The sequence below is a fragment of the Calonectris borealis genome, chromosome 12, assembly GCF_964195595.1.
Source record: "Calonectris borealis chromosome 12, bCalBor7.hap1.2, whole genome shotgun sequence".
Lineage (NCBI taxonomy): Eukaryota > Metazoa > Chordata > Aves > Procellariiformes > Procellariidae > Calonectris > Calonectris borealis.
Genome location: NC_134323.1, coordinates 21,666,051 through 21,684,270, shown reverse-complemented (window position 1 = coordinate 21,684,270; position 18,220 = coordinate 21,666,051). Strand labels below are relative to the sequence as shown.

The window sequence follows — 18,220 nt, the reverse complement described above, 5'->3', positions numbered from 1 at the left end:
CACAAGTTAACAGTTGTTTCAGAAGAGCCGAGCTACCGATGGCAGTAAAAGAAAATATTATTAGCGTGGATGCCGAAAGGACAGTTCTGAGAAGAGACAACCCTGCTGAGACGACTCATGGAGGGAATTTAAACTACCTGCAGCCACTACGTGTTACAGCACTTGCAAAGACAACGGGTTATAGCACTTGCAAAGATCAACGGCAGGGAGGAGCGCCTCACAGCGACCACACAAACCAGTGTTATGTGGGTGATGCACCCACCCACCCGTTCCAGGATGGACCCCCACGTGCAGCTGGTGCTGCTGTGGGTTCGCGGCCCTTCTCCCCGGCCCCCAGCTCCCCTCTTACCTCACAGGGCCTCCTGCCAGGCTGAGGCTGAGCTCCTTCTGCTGTGCCCCCCGGGCCAAGGCTGCTGGAGCTCTCCCTGTTCCCACCTGCCTGACGAGGGAAGACGGTCAGGGCTGCCTGCACCCCTGGGGTCCGGCCACCCCCCGTGCTGCCCCCCCACGGCACCCCTAGTTGAGACTATCCCCTTCCGTAACACCCACCCAAAACTCAGCCCCCCCACCCAAGCTGGTGCTGCCCCCTTCCCATCCCCAGCATCCCCCCAAACAGCTAGAGCTCCCCCGCTCAACATCCCCCCCAAAGTAAAGCTGCACCCCCGCCAAATGAGGCGCCCCTCCCCAAGTCCCCCCGCAAACTAAGGGCTCCCCACCCCAAATGCCCCCCGTCCCCATCCCAACACCCCCGGGGCTGCCCTCCCCGCCCAAACTGGGGCTGCCGCCCTCCCATCGCCTCCAACTGGCGCTTCCCTCCCCACATCCCCCTTCCCAAACCGGCCCCCCCCCGCGCTAGGCCCGCCCTCCCCTTCCCAGCAAGAGCTGCCCCTCCCTTCCCAGCACCCCCACCGCCCCGGGGGTGCCCCCGCTCCCCAGCATCCCTGCCGCCTACCTGAGGCCGTCCCCCCACAACCCCCCCCGCGGCCGCTCCCCCCGGTTCCGGCGGCGCCCGGGCCCGCCCCCCCTCCCCGGCGCTAGGCCGCAACCGGCGCCGGCCGAGCGCGGCCGTGCGGGCAGCGGCTCACCTGAGCGGACGGGCCGGGCCGGGCCGGGGCGGCGGGGGGGGGCCGGGCCGGGGGGAAGCGCGGGGTGGGGCGCGGGGGGGCGGCGAAGCGGTGGCTGCGGCGCGGGACGGGACGGGACGGGGCCTCTACTCGCGGCGGCGCAGGGAGGCCATGGCGTGACGTCATCCAGGCGCGACGGCCCTCGCGCCGGGGGGAGGGGCGGGGCGGGCGGGCTCCCTTCTCCACTCCCCTTCCCGCGCGCGCGCGAGCGCGCCACCGCCCCGGCCGCGCCTTAAAGGGGACGCGCTCGGAGGGGGGGGGGGGGGGGGTGCACGGCGGGGAGTGTCCACGCGTGCGCGCACGTGGAGGGGTGCACACAGGCACTCACACGCGAGGAGGGGTGCACATGTGCGTGCACACGCGAGGAGGGGTGCACGCACGCGTATGCACCCGCAGGGTTGCACACACATGCGTGCACAGACGTGCGTGGGTACACACGCATGTGCACACACGGAGGGGCGCACACATGAGGAGGGGCACAAGCAGGCATGCACATGTGTGGTGGTACATGTATGCCCACGCGTGGAGGTACATGTATGTGCACACGTGGAGGTACACGTATGTGCACACGTGGAGGTACATGTATGCACGTGCGTGGAGGCATACATGTGCACATGGGGATGGGCGTGTACATGCACATATGGCGGTGCACGTGCATGCAGGTGGACACATGCAGCTAGACACGCATGCATGTACATGCGTATGCCATAACGTGTGAACATAGGGATAGGCATGCAAGCGTGGTGAGCTTTATGTACATGAATGCATGCGTGCATGTGGAGGTGTGCATGCATGTGCACACCTGGAGGGTGTGCAGCTGCTGCACACATGGGTAGAACATGCATGTACATGGGGATAGGCATGCACAGGGAGGTGCACAAACACGAATGCACGCATGTGGAAGTATGCATACATGCATGTGTGCACGCAGAGGGGTACACGCACGTACATGTGACTGTGGGTACAGACACGCATACCCACATGTGGTGCTACACCTACATGCAGGTGTGCTCGTGGAGCTGCACATGTGAAGATGCAGCTAGCCTGCATGCAGACCCAGGGAGATGTGCACACGCTCACGTTAACACATACCTCCATGCGTACACACGTCCAGAAATATATGAGCACACATGCATACAGATGGATGTCCACATAAATGTATGTACACAGACACACGCAGAGGTACAGGTACATGCAAATGCGCGTCTGGATATGGACATGCATGGAGATCGACACACACACACGTGTGGAGACACGCCTGCACGCGTGGAGGAATATATAGGTGCACACAGCAGCACGCCGCGCACACGCGCACAAACACGCCGGAGGTGCGGCCCATGGCCGCGGGGTGCAGACCTCCCGGGCAGCCCCGCACCCCGCTTCCACACCCCGGCACTGCGGGCGCTGCTCCGGCTCGCCCCCGCGCCAATGGCGGCCAGCGCCAGCTCAGCGCCCCGTCCCCCCTCGTTAACCGCAGCGTTAATGAGCTCCCCGCGTCAGTGCTCCCGGCTGCCTGGGCTTCTCCCTCCCGGGGGCTGCTGGCCACGCTGGGTGCGTGCCCGCGGGGCTTCAGCCGTGCCCGCTCTGCTGGTCCTCCACCCGCTCTGCCCCGGGGCTGCCGCTTTTGCAGGATCCCGAAGCCCGTGGGTGGCTTGTCCTTGCCCACACCCCGGGGCTGCTCAGCACCTTTGTGGCCCGGCTGACCCGGGCCACCAGCCCCCCGGGACGCCCCACGGCAGCCGGCTCTGCTGCCGCTCGCCTGGCAGCCGCGGCCGCTCCTTCCCCTCCGGCCGGCTCCAGCCCCGCTTTGGCAACCCCCAGGCACCACGCGCCGCGCCCCTCGCCCCGGCTGTCGCAACAACCCCACCGGCCCCTCGCCCTTCCCAGCCCGCCAGTCTGGGGCCAAATTCAGCCCCGGGTGGTGCAGGGGAGAGGTCCCAGAGGTGCAAAATGCCCAGGAGGGGGCTTACTGGGGCCACTGGGAGGAGGCTTACTGGGGACACTGGGAGGGAGCTTACTGGGGGCACTGGGAGGCTGCTTGCTGGGGTCACTGGGAGGGGAGCTCGCTGAGGGCACTGGGAGGGGGCTTACTGGGGGCACTGGGAGTGGGCTCACTGGGGGCACTGTGAGGGGCTTACTGTGGGCGTTAGGAGACTGCTTGCTGGGGTCACTGGGAGGGGGGCCTCACTGGGGTCACTGAGAGGAGGCTCGCTGGGGCACTGGGAGGGTGCTCACTGGGAGCACTGGGAGGCTGCTTACTGAGGGCACTGGGAGGGTGCTCACTGGGGGCACTGGGAGGGGGCTTACTGGAGGCACTGTGAGGGGCTTACTGTGGGCATTAGGAGACTGCTTGCTGGGGTCACTGGGAGGGGGGCCTCACTGGGGTCACTGAGAGGAGGCTCGCTGGGGCACTGGGAGGGTGCTCACTGGGAGCACTGGGAGGCTGCTTACTGAGGGCACTGGGAGGGTGCTCACTGGGGGCACTGGGAGGGGGCTTGCTGGGAGCACTGGGAGGGGGCTCGCTGGGGGCAGCCCGGAGGAGCAGTGCTCGGGCAGCCTGTGGGATGCTGGTGGGTCTGGGCTGGAGGATGCTCCCTCCAGGCAGCCCCGGGGATGCTCCTTCATCACCCCAGTCCAGGCAGCAGCGCCGGGCTGGCCCCTCCCCTGCACTGGCCCCACCCCTTGTGCCAGCAGGCCAGGAGGGGATTGGCTCAGGCAGGAGGGGTGGGGCTGGGTGGGCGGAGTCTGTGACAAGTATATAAGGTGAGGTGGGGTGGGTGGGAAAGATCCACTGCAGAGGTGTTGGTGTCTGCTGGAGGTGAGTGGTCATGGTCATGGTCATGGTCATGGTCATGGTCATGGTCATGGTCATGGTCATGGTCATGGTCATGGTCATGCGGATGCTCTACAGGACCCCCCAGTAGGCTCCTGGCTGGAGATATCTCTGGAGCAACAGGGTTGGGGTTGCCACCATAGGTGCCCCTGACTCCCCAATGCCGTTGTTGCCCCCCGAGGGACTGGGGCGAGGGTGCAGCCCCGCGCCTGCGTCTCACCTTTGCTCCAGCGCTGACTCAGAGCCCCATGCGCCGCTTTGCGCAAGAGCCGTGCTGGCAGGCAGACTCTGCCCGGGCGGCCACCGCCAGCCTGGTCCCGGCCAAAGGGCAGGCACAGCCCCTGCGTAAAGGCAGCCGTGCTGGGGCGCTGGCTCACCGCTGTGCCGGAGCCCAGGAGGTGCTGGTGGGAAAGGGTCTCCTGGAGTGGAGAGACCACCCCTGCCCAGGGCTGAATCCTTCCTCCCCGGCAGGCTGGACCGTGCTCCTGGCGAGGATGGACTACGCCAAGTCCCTGAGCCTGCGCCTGGCTGCCCCTGTCTCCAAGTAAGTGCTGGGGAGCCACTGTCCTGGGGGGGGACATCGGAGCCCTCCCTGCTTCGGCACCTCTCGGCTCCCCGCGTGGATGTGCTGTTCCCCACTGAGTGTTGGGGGGCTGGCGCTGCCCGGGGCTGGCAGTGGGTCTCAGGACACCCCAATCCTTCCATCCCACCCCAGATGTGTGTCGGCAAGTGCCTCCATGACCCAGCAGCTGCTGTCGAGCCCAGCCCCGCGGCCCCGACCCTACCGCATCTGCAACTGGGACCGCAGCCTGCGCAAGGGCGTCATGGCACAGAGCCTCGCCGAGCTGCTGCGCCAGGTGAGCTGAGGGCTGTCTGTCTGCCTGCCGGGGGGCTGTCCATCTGCCCAGGTGGGTGGTGGGCTGGCCGCCCCCAGCCCCACTCACCCCCAGCACCCTTGCAGGCTCAGAGCGTCCTGCTCACCCCGGGTCCCGTCTCGCTGGTGCTGGATGAGGACGGCACCGCGGTGGAGACGGAGGCTTTCTTCCGGACGCTGGAGGAGGGCACGGTGCTGATGGCCCTGAGCAAGGGGCAGACCTGGGCTGCCTCCAAGGTGAGGGCACCCCTGGGGGGCGGGAGCCTGGTTTGTCCCACACTGGGGTCAGCGGGGAGATGATGCTGGGCTGGGAGGTACCCGGGATGCTGGGTGAGGTGGGTAACCCCGGTGCCACTCTCCTCTAGACGCCCGGCTACCAGCTGAGCCTGTCCCGCAAGCCCCCTCGGAGGATCGACGTCGCCTGCGTCACCTTCGACCTCTACAAGACCAACCCGCGGGACCTGGGCTGCCTCAATGTCAAAGCCACGCTCTACGGCACCTACAGCATGTCCTACGACCTGCGCTGCTACGGGGCCAAGCGGCTGATGAAGTGAGTGCTGGGGGGGGCCGGAGATGGCTCCGGGAGTGGGGATGCTGCAGTGGGGGACCAGCCCCGCTGCCCATACCCTCTGTGGGGTGCAAGGAGAGATGCTCACCCCTTTCTTCCCTGCCCAGGGAAGCCCTGCGCTGGACGCTCTTCACCATGCAGGCCACCGGCCACGTCCTGCTCGGCACCTCCTGCTACATGCAGCAGCTCCTGGATGCCACCGAGGAGCCGAAGGAGGCAGAAAGCAGCCCGGCGCTGCAGAGCCTCCTGCCCTGCAGCCTCCCACCCCTGCCCCGCAGGAAGACGCTGCAGTGAGGGTCGGGTGCCCTGTCCCCCCTCCTCTGTCACCCCCCCATCCCTTGGGGGTCCCAGCACCCCGCTAGGTCAATGCCCGGGGGGGAGGCTGCCGTGATGCCCAGCGTTGTGCTGGCTGAAGGTGGCCAGCTCTGCTCTGCAGTACCTGCTACTCTGTAAATATATTTATTTCAGTAAAGCTCTTCTGCCTCCAGCTGCACCTCATCTCACTTTTGCTGGGTGAGGGGTTGGGGGTGCTCAGCCCCTTGCCCCACTTGGCACGCGGGGGCTGTGCTGGGCGGTGGTGCAAGAGCGTGCAAGGAGGGGACCTGTCGCAAGCGCTCCCCAAGGGAGCTGCAGCCTTCGTCCTCCTCCCTGCTACCTCAGCACCCTGGCTGGGACGCAGGGCCTGGCCCCCAGCCCCGGCACGGAGCCGAGACCCCCCCTGCTCCTGGCACTGCAGGCGAGCCGTGAGGAGGGGAGGGTGCAGAGGGTGCACCCCCCTTGCCCTGGGCTGGGTGTTTTAGTCCCTGGCCCCCTTGGCAGCCCCACGCAGGAGGAGCCACCACGGCCCCAGCCATGCCCCACGGGGACTGCAACTGCCCCGCAGCTCCAGGGATACCAGACTGGGAAACAAAACAGAGCCTGGGGGTGACGCTGGGTTATATCAGTGCATCGCCCACTGGGAAGAGTGGGAGACCGAGAGCCCAGACGGGGTCCCTGACGTGCAAGCTCTGCCAGCCAGGCTGGGCAAGCTGGGAGGGAGGAGAACGACCCCCTGCCCACCTGTGCGATACTGGGAAGCACTGGGATGAGCTGCGGGGAGGTGAGAGAAGCCGTGCTTAGGGGCATCCCCCCCTGTGATGCACTGCAGGGGACACGGGACCTGAGCCACGCTCACCTGGGGACCCCACCGTGGGGGTCTGGGGCTCCAGCGTGGGAACAGCCAACGTGGCAGCGTCGGGAGCTGGGCTCGGGGCAGCACAGCCCACCTGTGGCTGTGGGGCCTTCATTAGCCCGCTAATTAATGAGCTATCAGCCTGCAGCCCAGCCTGGGGGCCGGCGGCTGCATCGCCCCGTGGCCCAGATGTGTGACACCCAGGGGTGCCAGGGACGGCTCGGGGACACCGTGCTCTGCCCCACAATTGCAGGCTGTCCCTGCCACCCCGTGGCTGTACGCGCCTGATGCCCCTGACCCCACGGGGCGACAGTGGCCGTGCCAGCGCCCGCAGCGTCCCCCACCCGCACGCAGGCGGCTTTATTAGACATATTTATTTCTGTACACACTTATACACACGGTTCCCAGGGTTGCTTCATCCTCGGCTTCAGTGCTGTCTCCCTGCAGGGTCCGGTCCGCGGCGGGGGGCACGCACACGCTTCCTAGGGTGCCTGGGGCCAAGCCCAGCCGCGCCGTGCCCCCTCCCCATCCCTGTAGTGTCTACCTGGGGGCAGAGCCCCCCCGCAGCCTTCCCCCTGCCTCAGTTTCCCTGCAGCATCGGCCCTGGCAGAGGTAGAGGTGCCACATGCACCGCGGGCTGGGGGGGCCGGCCCCTCCGCCAGCACCATGTTCCCCCCGGCAGGGTCCTCGGCCCAGGACGCGTGGGACTCCCAACCCGGGGCGAGGTTTGGGGATACTGGAGAGACCTCCGGATGCTGAAGCCGCCCCAGCGGAGCCTTCTGGGGGGTCCTCCATCACCCTGACCCCTGCAAGGGGAGGTGCCGGGCATCGCTTCCCAGTCCCCCAGCCCCTGCAGCCCCCCGAGCGGTGGTGGGGGGCAGTGGGGGGGGCTTTACTTGACGTGCTCAGCGGCGTGGGAGGAGCAGTAATACTTCTTGTGGGCGATGAAGGTGGAGAGGCTGCTGAACTTGATGTTGCAGAGGCGACAGTACCTGTGGTTCCCGTTGGGCACGGGGCCGGGCACAGCCTTGGCTGGGGGGGTCTGCACCCCCCTGTCCGTGTAGGTGGGGGGCGTGGGGGGCTTGCGGGGGGCTTCCCGCAGTCCCTCGGGGGCTCCGGGCGAAGCGGGGGGCCGGGGCGAGGCGGGGGGTCGGGGGCTGCTGCTGCTGTCCCGACCCTCCTTGCCGTTGAAGCTGTCCCGGCGGAGGCGGGGGGCAGGCGGGCGGGGGGGCGATGCCGCGGGCAGCGGGGGCTCGGGCGTCCTGCCGGCACCGGGCACCGGGGCGTCGGGGAGCCCCTGCCCGGCCGCTGCCGGCTTGGCCACGAAGAGCCCGTGGGCGTTACGGAAGTGCTCGAGGAGGTCGCCCTTGACAGCCCCGTTGAGGGGACAGTAGGGACAGGCGGAGAGGGGTCCCTTCGCCCCCGGGGGTGGCAGGGGACCCTTGGGGTGACGTTGCAGCGAGTCCGCCCCGGACGCACCGGGGTAGGGGATGCCGGGGCTCCCCGCCGGAGCCACCCTCACCCGCACGCCTTCGGGGTCCCCCTCGCCGGGGCTGCCGGGGCTGCGCCGACCCTTGAGGGGGGTGGGCATGGCCCCCTTCATCTTCTGGAGGTGCTCGAGGGTGCGGGGCTGCAGGGGGGTGACCGGGCACTGGTACTTCTTGTGGGCCAGGTAGCTGTCGAGGCTGTTGAAGCTGATGCGGCAGGCGGTGCATTCGTGGTAGTCGGCCAAGGGCAGCAGCGGTGCCGGCGTCGGTTCGCCCTGCCGCCGCGGCTTCTTGCTCAGGTCGATGGGACCCTCAGCATCCGGGCTGGAGCGGGGCGAGGGGGCAGCCCCCGGAGGGTCGGGGGCCGGTGGCGGGTCGGGGGCCGGCGGGGGTTCGGCGGGGCGGTGAGCGGCCCCGTGAATCTCGTAGAGCTTGCGGCGTTTGCGGGTGCGGAGGGGCTGGGGCAGGAAGGGGACTTTGGGGGCACTGGGGCGGCGGAGGGGGGGGTCGTGGCGGGAGGCGCAGTAGAAACGCTTGTGCACCACGTAGGTCTCGTGGCGGCTGAAGCGGATGTTGCACGCCTCGCACAGCGTCTTGCTGGGGTCCTCGTCCCCCTCGTCCCCCACCGAGCTGCCAGGGCTCTGGCTGTCCTCGCTGCACCGCCCCGACCCCCCCTCCGCCTCGGGGGACCCCGCTTTGCCACCTCCCTCCTCCGCTTTCACCTCCGGCGGGGCGGCCGGTGGTGTGGCATCCCGGCCGGCGTCCCCGTCCCCTGCCGGCGTCCCCTGCCCGTCGCCCGCCAGGGGGGACAGCAGCGTCCCTGGGGCGGGGGGGCCCTTGGGTGCCCCGGGGGGGGCTTTGAGCTTGCGCGCCCCGGGGGGGCTGTCCTCGGCGAGGTGCCGGCTGGAGCAGTAGAGGCGTTTGTGCACGTAGTAGTTGTTGATGTTGTTGAAGGTGATCTCGCACTCGAAGCACGTGGCACCCTTGGGCACTGGCGTGCCGGCGTAGATGGCGGGCGGCACCGCGCCGCCGTGGCCCTGCTTCAACCGGCTGTGCACCAGCTCCGACATCTTCGCCAGGATCTCCGATGCCTGCGGCACTACCGCGGCTTCGTGGCCGAACACGTACTGGGGTAGGAAGACGGTGCCGCCGGCCGTGCCCGTCCCCGGCTCGCTGGGCACCGGGCTGGAGCCCGGCGTGGGGCTGGCGAGCTCCGACTTGACCTTTGCCGAGGGCAGGCTGCGGGGGGACGAGGTCCGGGAGCAGGCGTCAGGGCTGCCGCCCCCCTCCCCGGGGCCGCCGCTTTTCGGTGTCTCCACCTCGCTCGCCGGGCTGCCGGTGGGCTCCTCCTTGATGCGGATGGCCTCCCCGGACGAGGAGGAGGAGGAGGAGGATGGACCTTCCCCATTCTGCGGCTGGGCTGGTGGCGAGAGCTTGCCGGCCCTGGCGTCGGGGGGTGAGGCGGGCGGTGCCGGGGGGGGCGCGGTGTCGGGGCCGGGCGGTGGGGCGGGCAGGGGGCCGTGCAGCACCACGTGCTGCGGCAGTGCCGGCAGCCCCTCGGGCAGGAACGCCGGCAGGCTGCACTTCCGCAGGGGAGCGTTGTTCGTCTGGCTCAGCCCTGCCGGGGGGAGAGACGCACCGGCGTTAGCCGACATCCCCGGCGCAGGGATGCTCGCCCCGTCCCCCACCTCCCTCCGCGCGGCCGGAATCGCTTGGGGCCGCAGCCCTCCGTGGCAATGCCAGGCTCTGTGCAGGGTGCTGGCACGCGTCCCCCCGTGGCCGCAGCCCGCAGTACCCACCGGGGGCGAGGGGTTTGGCAGCGGGCAGGGCTGGCCCCGGCGAGTACACCTCTCCCTTGGAGCCCGGCTGGCAGATCATATGGTTGGTGACCAAGTGGCTGTAGAGGATGTCCCTCGTGGTGGAGATGAAGCCGCAGCTGTGGCAGACGCCTGCGGGGAACGCAGGGGCTGAGCGGGCAGGATGGCACCCGACGGGGCAGGGGGAGACCCGTGGGGAGCGGGTGCCCGTCCCCAGGCTGTGCTGGAGGGGACAGGGCTGTCCCTGCGGGGACGCTGGGCAGCGCTCACTCACCGTTCAGGGTGTCCGTGTGCACCTTCAGGTGACGCTCGCAGTTGGCTTTCGTGGTGAAGGCGGACAGGCAGATCAGGCAGACGAACGGCCGCTCTCCTGCAGGACAGACAGGCGGACGCCTCAGCGCCATGGGAAGGGGGACGGGGACCGTGGGAACACCCCACGGGGCCAGCTGTGCCACCCCACCCAGGAGGGTGCCGGCTGCGGGAAGCAGGATGCCCCCTACAACTTTACAGGGCTGAGATGGTGCAAGACCTACAAGCGAGTGGCCCCAAACCAGTTACCCAGCTGGGGTAGAACCTCATCTAACTGGTCATTGTGCTGCAGCCCCGCAGCCTCCCTGCCCCTCCACCCCGCCGGCTCCTGGGGGTCCTTGCACGTGGCTCGGTGTCCCCAGGCTGCAGCAGCGTGCCGTGCCGTGCCGTGCCGTGCCGTACCGCTGTGGCTCCGCATGTGGATCTCCAGGGAGCTCGCACTGGGGCAGCTCTTCTTGCACTGGGGGAAGGGGCAGACGCGCTCGTTGGGGTAGGTCTCCTTGGGCTTCTCCTCCAGGGCGGGCGAGCCGGCGCTCTGCCGGCTGGCACAGTAGTACATCAGGTGGGCTTGCAGGTTACGCTCGCTCCGGTACCAGATCCCGCAGTCCTTGCACGGGAAGACGTCCTCTGCGGCACAAGGAAGGGAGGTGCATCACTTGCATGACGGGCTGGGGACCCCTGCCATGGTCCCGGCCCCGCCGGCTGCACCGTGTCCCCCCCCGCCACGCTCTCCGTCCCCGGGGACTCACTGTTAACCACGGCGGTGGCCAGGATGGCGGCCATGCCGGCTTGCTGCGGCAGCAGCTGGATGTCCGAGTGCAGCGCGGCCGGGTACGGCGAGTCGCCGGGCTCCGCTTTCACCGCGTGATGGTTGGGGATGGCCGGCGGCTCCGCCACCACGAAGGCGCACACGGCCTCGTCCTCCCGCAGGGCGCGCGTCGTCCGGCACCACAGGGCTTCGTCTGGGGGGACAGCGGTCAGCGGACCCCCCCGGACCCCCGTGCTGCTGCTGTGCTGCTGCCTGCACGGCTCTGGGCACCCCCTGTCCCCGCTGCCCCGGCAGCGCCCGGTGCTTCCTCCCGGCCACGGCTGAGCCCCGGCCTGCCTGGAGATGGCGGTGTCTGCCCGCGCCGCAGCGCTGCCTGCCACGGCCCTGCCTGCCAGGAGGCTCCCGCTCCGCCTTGCACCCATGCATGCACCCATGCTTGCACGGAGTCTTGCACCAATGCTTGCAGGGAGTCTTGCACCGAGTCTTGCACTAATGCTTGCACTGAGTCTTACACCAATGCGTGCAGTAATGCTTGCACCGATGCTTGTGCTGAGCCGTGCACCAATGCTTGCACCGACACTTGCACCAATGCATGCAGTAATGCTTGCACTGTCTTGCAGCAATGCTTGGGCTGAGTTTTGCACTGACACTTGCACCAATACTTGCAGTACTGCTCGCTCGGTCTCACACCATTCCGTGCAGTAACGCTTGCACCAACGCTTGTGCTGAGTCTTGCACCAGTATGCGCAGTAATGCTTGCATTGAGTCTTGCCCCAATGCTTACACTGAGTCTTGCCCCAGCTGCATGCAGCAATGCTTGCGCTAATGATTGCAGCAATACTTGCACCAGCCACTGCATGCTGGGACCCTCCTCCTATCCCCCGGCAGCCAGACAGCCGGGGAGGGCTGGGACGGGGGACGCGCCCCAGGGCCCCCAGCGGTGGGCACGGAGGAGCAGACGCTGCCCGGGGCGGCGTGGGGGGCCCGCGGGCCCCGCTGGGGTGGGCAGGCACCGGCAGCGGGCTGGGGGCACGGTGCTGGGGACAGGGACCCATCCCTCCGCGGCAGCACCCCTTCCCTCACCCAAGTGCCAGGGCAGCCATGCCCGGCCCCCTGAGGACCCCCCCCTGCACGGGGACGCGCGGCACCGGTACCAACCCTTCCGGTAGATCACGGCGTTGGCGTCGGGTTCTCCGGGCACGAGGGGCAGCCGGGACAGCCAGCAGCTCTCGTCCCCCAGCACCAGCGTCACGGGCGGGCTCTGCCGAGGGCAGGGAGAGGGGGGTGAGCACCGCTCCCCGAAACGGGCTGGGGTCGGGGGGGGGCTGGCAGCGGGGGCTGCGGTGCTCCCCGCTCAGCCCGTGCCCGGCTCTGCCTTCCTGCATCTCTAATGAATATTAATGAGCGGGGGGGGGAAATTAATCTGCCTGATCCTCCGATGGCTGCCGCGGTAACGATATGAAATCTAATTATTCGTCCCAATATTTCTAAACCCTCCAACTCAGCCTGACAGTCGCAGCCGGTTGAGGCCTTATCACCGCCGGGAGCCGAGTGCCGGCAGCGCGATAAACCCCACGCGCGGGCAGGCGCTCGCACACGCGTGTGCACGCCCCGCGGGTGCACACGCTGCGCCCGCACGCTGCTGCTGCTGCTGCTGCTGCTGCAACCCGCCGGTCCCTGCGGAGAGCGGGAGGGAAATGGGGCTGGGGGCTTAGGGACACCCCTGCATAGGACGCGGGGACGGGTGCTGCTGGTGCACGTGGGCTGAGCTCCCGCGGGGACCGCGGTGGCCCCTCCGTGTCCCGTGCCGGGGCTGGGAGGGAGAGGAGGGTCTCTGCGGAGCTTTTGCAGATTTGCTCTGTGCATGGGGGGACCTGTGGGTACCCCCTGATGGAGGAAGGTCCCTGCGGTGCCCAGGAGCCCTGCAGCACCCCAGGGTGCTCCCAGCACCCCAAGGGCGCTCCCAGCACCCCAGGGCGCGCGCCCCAGCTCCCCTCGGCGGCCCCAGGCCCTGCGTCGAGCCCTTCCTTGTTCTCCCTGGAACAAAGAGGTCAGTGTCTCCGCTCTGCACCGGCCCGATAACCATCGGAAACCCTATCTGCTCCGCATCCGCCGGGACGGCGTTATCGGGGACGGCCCTGCACCCTTGCTGTCCCCTCCGTGGGCATCGTCCCGAGGCTGGGTGGCTGGGGGGACACGGGGCAGGGATGGAGTGGGGGGACAGCCAGGGGTGAGCCGGCACTTGGGGCTCCACTGTCCCTTGGCACCCAGGCTGGCGCTGCCGGCAGGTTTGCACCCGCTCCTGAGCAAGGCTGGGTTTGGGGGAGCCCCGTGGGACCAGCTGAAGGGGCAGACAGGCATCTTCCTCCTCCTCCTCCTCCTCCTCCTTCTTCTCCATCAGTGCAGCAACGGGCACGCGCAATGCTCCACACCACAGAGGCATTAAAGCCACCCAGTGGTCCCAGTTCCCACCAAAACCCCAGGATGGGATAATCTCCCACATGGAGATGCAGAGCAGAGCCGGGCAGGATTTGGGGGAGACCCCCTGCACGCCCCCCGCCGCCGCCAGCAACAAAGACGAAGGGACCCGAGGGCGACAGCCCGTATCAGGGATGGGGCTGCGATTCCTTCCTCGCTTCCCTGAGCAGAGATAGGGAGGGAGGCGAGCGGCGGAGGAGAGCAGGGCTGGGAATCATCAGCCGGGCTCGATAAGGGAGCTGCTGAAATGGGAGCAAAAATATTTAGACAATAAATGAAGTATCAGAAAAAAGCTGCGCATATCTTTAAGAAATCAATCATCCTGTACCGGGTGTCTGGACACATGGCGCCAACCGGGAGATAGGGAGCCAAACTGGGCAGATAAGGGTTAATCAAGGATTTAATTCGGCAAAGATAAACGGGCCTGAGCTAAAAAAGAAAAGAAAAAAAAAAAAAGAAAAAAGATCGAGGGAGAGAGGAGCAGGAGGAGGTGGGGATGGAGCCTGAGCAAGATTCTCCAGCCTCGAAGCCCCTGCGTACGGCTCCGGGGGGATGCTGCGGGAAGGATGCGGCCGTGCCTGCAGCCCCGACGGGATGCGAGGCCCCAGCGCCTGCAGCACGCCCACGTGCACACCCATGCACGCCCATGCACACACACCCCGGTGCAGCGTGCGGCCGATGGCGTGCTCCTGCCACCGACAGCCACCCGACCCCCGGGGCCTCCTCTCCCGCCCCTTCACCGCGGGCTGCAGAGCCCTGGCGCCTTCCGGCACAACCGGAGTCTCCTGGGAGCAAATTTGGGGTGGGGAACCCAGATCCCACCTCCTCTACGAGGACACACGTGCCACCGAGCAGCCCGCTCCATGTGCAGGAGGGGACAGGAGGGGACGGCCAGCGTCCCGTCCCCCTGCGATGCTCTGATCCCGGGGCAGCGCATGGCAGGGAAAGCTCCCGGTCACCCAAACCGGGCGATTCCCAGGGGGTCGGGAGCTCAGGCAGGGAAAATCCCTCCCAAACCGACTCCTCTCCCCAAACATCTCATTTCCTTGGGACTTTCCCCGCCACTCTCCCCGGCAGCCCGCGGCAGCATTGCCCCTTACCGTCTCGCCGTGCCCCGGCGATGCCGGCTCGCTGTGGATGCTGCCCTGGAAGGGTCCCCAGGAGAAGCCCTCGGGGAGGCTCCTGCGGGTTCGCACCCGCCTCTCCCCCTCCTGCGCGGCCAGGTCCAGCTCATCTGCGGGGAGACAGGCACAGCGTCAGCGCGATGCCCCCCGGCCGGACCCCCGGCGCGCGGCAGCCCCGGGTCCCCAGGGACGTGGGCACCCACTTGGAGCCGAGAGCTGCTGGTGGGTGCCCCGGGGCTGCGTGTCTGCAGTGGGTGGGTGGGATCCCGCCGCTCGCCGGGGGGTCCGGGCACGGCACGGGGGGTCCGGGCATGGCACGGCGGCGGAGCGGAAGGAGCATTTCCCATCCCTGCACCCAAAGTCGCAGCAGCTTCAGGGCTTAATGGCTTTGATTATCTGATAAGCCTCTGGTTTAATGGGTTAGATAACATGTTAATACGCTATGAAGGCTGCTCTAAAATGTTTTAACTGTGCCTTTGTCTTTCGGAGCGCAGATAAGATGGCAGGTAACCAATACGCAGATGGATGTGCGCTGGCTGCCCCTCGGCTGCGTGGCGGGAAGGGGCTGGACGCTGCACCCCAAAAACCAAGAGGCTCCTCGAAGACGGCAAGCAACCCACCAGGCCACTGGCAGGGCAGGGTGCCCAGGGCACCCGGCTGTGTCCGGGAGGGCTCCCAGCACCCTGGGGTGCTCCAGGGCAGTGGTGGGGTCCCCTCCTGGGGACCCTGGCATCAAAAAGAGCCCCCCTAAAGCCATGTGCACAGAGCCCCGTCCTTCGAGGGCATCGTGGCAGAGGCAGCCGGTGCCCGGTCCCGTGGGAGGGGAGGAGGCTGCACTCGTTTGAAGGCAAAATTGCTTTCAGAGCTGGAAGCGCGGGGAGGATAAAGCGATCCCATGGCTGCGGAGATTGAAATCTGATGTGTTTATTAGCTGGGCTGACATCTGGATCCTCTCGGCGCTGAGGTGAGTTAAGGTGAGCGACTGGAAGCGCTGGGTGGTGAGCATGGGTTGGCAGTGCCCACAGTCACCCTGGTCCCACTGTCACCCGCGGGTCCCCTCCGTCCGCCGAGGAAGCCCTGTGCCGCCGGGGACGCGGCTCCGAGCGCATCCCAGGGGAGCAGCCGGCGCCCCTCGGCAAAACCCGCCGCCCACCGCGACGGGCTGGAGAAAAGGTCTGCGAAGGTGTGGAAGGTCCCTGGGGTCTCTGGGGGTCCCCGTGCTTAGGCACGTGCCACCCTCCATCCCTGTGCCGCCGCCTCCAGCATGTGCTGGCGACTGGAGAGGTGCGCTCTGCCCGCAGCTCCTCTGCCCTGCCAGGGTGCGGGCAGGGCTGCCTGCCTTCCCCTGCCCGCAGCGCCTCGCTGCCTTTCCCTGGGAGCCCTCGGCGCTGGCATGGAGCCGGCACGCTCAGAAAGCCGCCCCGGCCACGGGGATCCCGGCTCCGTTTCTAGCTGGGATTTCATACCCAGCAAAGTGGTTTTGGGAGTGAGCATGGCGCTGGCTCTGCCTGCCCCGCGTCCCCGGCACCCCCCGCCCCGCGTCCCCGGCATCCCCCTACCCGTGCCCCCACCGGCTCCATCTCGGGGTAGGGAGGAGAAGGAGGAGGAGGGCAGAGGGCTGGGGCCTCTGAGGAGCCGATGGGATTTATTCCCTGGCAGGACGTGACGCCGAGGAGGGGCAGCAGCAGCCCCTTGCCCCGCTGGTCCCTCCTGTGAAAGACCCGGGGGCAGGCAGGGAGCAGAGCTGCTGGCCAGGATGCGGCCATCAGCGGGGCCTCGGGGCTGAGCGGGGCAGTTGGACCCTTGCACGGTGCACGTTGCTCCGCGTTTCCAACTGCCGGCTCCCAGCTGACTCCCAACGTGCTGCCAGGACGCTGCGCTCCCTCCAGCCCCTCCATCTTGGCCCCAGCATCCCCAGGTCACCGGTCCTCACCCCCCCCGCCGGCTCCAGGGAGGGGACAGCGAACCCCCAAATCCCCAGGAGAGCCCCAACGGTGGTGGCTCCCCTCTGGCTTTGCCACCCCGTATAGCCTGGCTGCTTTCGGGGAACGGAACCCAACTGCCACCTCCCCCCCATCCGTGCCCCCCCTTTTTGCCCCCCCTTCCCCCCGTCTCACTGGTAATCAGCGGCGTTTGGGTCAGGAGACCATGTCTCCGAGATAAGAGCGTTCGCCTGACACTTCCCATGTCAGAGCACTTCATCTTCTGTGTATCAATCCCCAGCAGAGAAAACACGCAGGCGCTGATAAAGAGAAAACCGTTCCAGACAGGGGGACAAAAATAGTGTTGCTGGAGCCGGCCCCGCTCCCCGCCAGCGCCCCACGGCCACGGCACCGGCCGGTGGCTCAATCCACCAGTGTCACCCCAAAAACGGGGCGGAGGGGAACCCCGACCAGCTGTGCTGAGCGGTTCTCCATCCGGATGGGTGTCCCCGTGCCCGGCCGCGGATGCTGCCAGGGCCCCTGCGGTACCCGGCTGCACCCACATTGATACAGCCGGCAAAAAGAGGAGGAAAAAGATGATTTCCAAATTAAACACGCGGCATCGCTGCGCTTCTTCCCTGGCACGGGGGAAACGATGCCGAGCCGGGATGGGGCAAACTGGGAGATGCTGCGTGTTCACGTTGTCCGCACTTTGGGAACAAAGCCCAAAGCGAGCGAGCAAGCCGTGTCCCCCCGCGGGGACGCCACGCCAGGACATCCCCCTGCTCTGATGGCGCCGGATTTGGCCGCATCGCCCTGCCTGCAACCTGGGGAGGTTGGGGAGAGCCGGTGCCAGCCGTGGGGTGCCCTGGGTGACCCCCCAGCAGCCTCCCCGGCGAGCGGCGAGGAGCAAAGTCCGCAGGCGCGGGCCCCGCTCCGGTGCTGCCCTCCCCGCGGGATCCCCCCGGCAGGTGACACCACCCCGGGTATCTCAGCTGGCCATCGGTCCCCGGCCAGGCGGTGCCCCGCCGTTATCGCGGGAGGGTTTATCTCCCAGATCATTAACCAAATTGGGCAGGGACCTGGTTGTTTGCTTTGGGTCGCAAAGAGAAGCGGCAGAAAGGAAGGAAGGAGGGGAAAAAGCCGCCGGCGAGCTGGGTGCACCTGCTCGGCGCGGCACGGACCCCGCGGCACAGACCCCGGTGCTCTGCCGGCTGCCGAAACACGGGGCGCCCGGGCTGCTCCCTGCCCCCCGGGGCCGACAGCGCCTGCTCGCCCGACGCTGTGCCTCGGCTTATCTCCCCATCGAGAGATTTCAAAGAAATAGGCTGAGCTGTGCCGGAGAGCAAAGATTAATCCTGTCATCACACCATGGCCACGCGTCAGGCGATCAATGGCTGAGAAGGCACGGCTGGCACCCGAGTCCCCAGGGACCGGGGGGTCCCGGGTGGGCACACGGGGAGGGATGAAGCCTGTGGGGTTGCACGGTGCCGGTGAGGCATCACCGCACAACACGGCTGCATCCTCCTCCAGCATGGGGTGAACGCAGGACCGGGGCGTGATGAAGATGAACTTCTGCAAGAGCCCCTCTGGAAGGTGACCCGCAGCATCCTTAGGGCCGGGGAAATAAATAGCTCCGCCGGGCAAGGATGCACCGCCGGGAGCAGCACCGAGCTGGGCCAGCTCCTGCGGCCACCCGCGTTTGCTCCTGGATGCTCCGGAGGTGCAGCCGTATCCATGCACC

At 67.7% G+C, this 18,220-nt stretch overlaps 3 protein-coding genes across 12 annotated transcripts in view; 1 reads left to right on the top strand and 2 right to left on the bottom strand.

Annotated features, from left to right (window-relative positions):
• ZC3H18 (zinc finger CCCH-type containing 18) overlaps positions 1-1,254 on the bottom strand; it is a 48,704-nt gene extending 47,450 nt beyond the window's left edge. For 6 of the 8 annotated variants that reach the window (XM_075161587.1, XM_075161588.1, XM_075161589.1 and 3 more), the window contains exon 1: positions 350-439. The gene's annotated coding sequence lies outside the window, so the exon portion shown is untranslated. Of the gene's footprint in view, positions 1-349; positions 440-1,085 lie in introns of those variants that run through there. The other 2 variants (XM_075161590.1, XM_075161585.1) reach the window with 2 other exon arrangements.
• Positions 1,255-3,918: 2,664 nt separating this feature from the next.
• On the top strand, positions 3,919-5,886 carry CIDEC (cell death inducing DFFA like effector c). Of its 2 annotated transcripts, XM_075161584.1 has the most exons (6): positions 3,919-3,942; positions 4,429-4,501; positions 4,673-4,814; positions 4,919-5,068; positions 5,197-5,381; positions 5,507-5,886. In XM_075161584.1, the coding sequence occupies exons 2-6, from the start codon at positions 4,452-4,454 to the stop codon at positions 5,691-5,693; spliced, it is 714 nt and encodes a 237-aa protein (XP_075017685.1). In that variant the 5' UTR covers positions 3,919-3,942; positions 4,429-4,451; the 3' UTR covers positions 5,694-5,886. The 2 variants fall into 2 exon arrangements, with proteins under 2 accessions (XP_075017685.1, XP_075017684.1); XM_075161583.1 differs by lacking the exon at positions 3,919-3,942 and having other exon boundaries at positions 3,984-4,501.
• A 1,043-nt stretch (positions 5,887-6,929) lies between these two features.
• ZFPM1 (zinc finger protein, FOG family member 1) overlaps positions 6,930-18,220 on the bottom strand; it is a 34,452-nt gene continuing 23,161 nt past the window's right edge. The window contains exons 4-10 of one of the 2 annotated variants that reach the window (XM_075161580.1): positions 14,531-14,664; positions 12,111-12,213; positions 10,933-11,145; positions 10,586-10,810; positions 10,149-10,244; positions 9,857-10,006; positions 6,930-9,675 (exon numbers count right to left, since the gene is read on the bottom strand). In XM_075161580.1, the coding sequence (XP_075017681.1) occupies positions 7,463-9,675; positions 9,857-10,006; positions 10,149-10,244; positions 10,586-10,810; positions 10,933-11,145; positions 12,111-12,213; positions 14,531-14,664 (3,134 nt within the window). In that variant the 3' untranslated portion in view covers positions 6,930-7,462. The remainder of the gene's footprint in view (positions 9,676-9,856; positions 10,007-10,148; positions 10,245-10,585; positions 10,811-10,932; positions 11,146-12,110; positions 12,214-14,530; positions 14,665-18,220) is intronic. The other variant, XM_075161581.1, reaches the window with a different exon arrangement.